The sequence below is a fragment of the Penaeus monodon genome, chromosome 28, assembly GCF_015228065.2.
Source record: "Penaeus monodon isolate SGIC_2016 chromosome 28, NSTDA_Pmon_1, whole genome shotgun sequence".
Taxonomy (NCBI): domain Eukaryota; kingdom Metazoa; phylum Arthropoda; class Malacostraca; order Decapoda; family Penaeidae; genus Penaeus; species Penaeus monodon.
Window position 1 is genome coordinate 25,812,325 of NC_051413.1, and position 1,747 is coordinate 25,814,071.

The 1,747-nt window shown below is 47.7% G+C and overlaps 1 protein-coding gene across 1 annotated transcript in view; it reads right to left on the reverse strand.

Moving 5' to 3' along the window:
- Positions 1-57: 57 nt before the first annotated feature.
- Positions 58-1,747, reverse strand: part of LOC119591120 (apolipophorins-like) — a 4,306-nt gene continuing 2,616 nt past the window's right edge. Inside the window, exons 5-7 of the mRNA XM_037939834.1 lie at positions 768-1,686; positions 188-470; positions 58-142 (exon numbers count right to left, since the gene is read on the reverse strand). Of these exons, the coding sequence (XP_037795762.1) occupies positions 58-142; positions 188-470; positions 768-1,686 (1,287 nt within the window). The remainder of the gene's footprint in view (positions 143-187; positions 471-767; positions 1,687-1,747) is intronic.

Genomic DNA, 1,747 nt, shown 5'->3' on the forward strand with positions numbered 1-1,747 from the left:
TTAGTGACTTTAATGCATGTACACAAGCATTACTTTCCGGAGCACTGACCACTTTGCCTAAGACGGTGGTGTCAGCCATGAAATGCAGAAGGTTCTCTTGGTAAAGATACGAAACATCAAGGTTGACCTCAGCTTGACTCGACTGTCAAGGAAGAGCAAGAAATCAATGTTAGTCACTTTATCTTACTTTGATACATAAGAATGGTATGTGTCACTGCCAAGAGAATGGCCTCCAAGACCTACCGTGGCTGACACTTGTCCCTTGTACATTCCTCTTCCTCCAGACTTGTTTGCCAAATCCAACGTGACGGAAAAAGTGTGAGGTTCCGGCTGATCGTAACTATAGTCTCCTTTCAGCTGTGCTTTAACACTGCTCGGGGAAACATTAGCGCTTCCAGTGGCTGATCCTAACTGGCCGGCAGCGAAGAGGCCTTCAAGACTATGCTGGTCCCCGTCCCGTTCCCATGAGGCTACGCATACAAAAGACAAAAACACATGTTAGCTGCGTGCGAAGATGTGATCAGTATCAACCTCACACTGGGTAGCAATCATTATCCATGTACTGTACATGCTGTATGCTCTCTTTCTTGGGGGAGATACATGCATCGTAAGTCACGAGGTTCTCACAGGACAGCAGTTGCTAAACTAGACGGTATGCTTAAAGATGATCCTAATGCATCCAATAATAACATTTTACAAACTATTCTCATGAAACTTCATATGCCTATACACAGGTTCTTGCCAATCCAGATACTATTATTCCTTACCCTTGAAAGCTATCGGTTCATACTGTAGACTGGATATAAGGGTCCCTTCCACGGAAAGGGCATCGTCCCCAACTGCCAGCTTTCCATTCAGGCTGAAGTCTCCGATGCCCTTTAACTTCATCTTGATCCCTGACGTGTAGGACACCTTAAATCCTTCATCCCTCCTGTTGATGAGCAAGTCTAATTCCCCTTTCGTGTCTGAGTCTTCGAGATATTGAATTTTAAACCTCTTCTTGCGCTGCGTGCTCACACTTTCCCCTTTTATGTCGTAGCGCTTCCCAGGGTACACAAGGGAACCGCCAAAATTTTCAGGGTTAGTGTTCACCTTTATACTGAACTGTCGATCCACTGACGAACCGGGTGTATCAAAGAGGACTTTAGCTTTGCCATCCCTGTTCTCAAAGCTGAATTTATAGTGGTTAAAAGTGTCAGTTCGAGTGATCTCCAGACCATTGTTTGCACAGAATTTCAGACCAACGACTTTATTGAAATTTTCTGGTGTGCACCGTCCTTCACCATCTGCTTCTTCCGGCTGCTGCGCCACATTCCAGCCGGCCTGGGCGTTGTCATAGAGCCCCACCTGAACAGAGGAACTGACTTTGGCAACCTCTTCCTCTGGCACGTTAAGCTGCACGTCCACAAGCTCGCCATTTACCACCTCCACCTTCAGGCCAAGTTGCATGTGGGAGGTCTGCGTGGTTCGTCTTCTTATGCCGCTGAGAAACCCGAAGCCATCTACAGTTAGGGTCTCTTCCACTGCCACGACAGCAGAGGGGTTCAGGTGCCCTTCCAACATCACGCCGTGGCCACTCATTTCAAAGGTTCCGTCACGGGTCAGGACGAGAGAGCCGGTCGCGTTGACCTTGAGTCGCAGGGGAAAGCCAAGGAGTGTTGGGCTGACGCACTCCTGGTTGAGCACCTGGAAAATACGCATGGCATGATCAAACTAACTTGTTGGGTTTCTACTTGAATGTATGTGT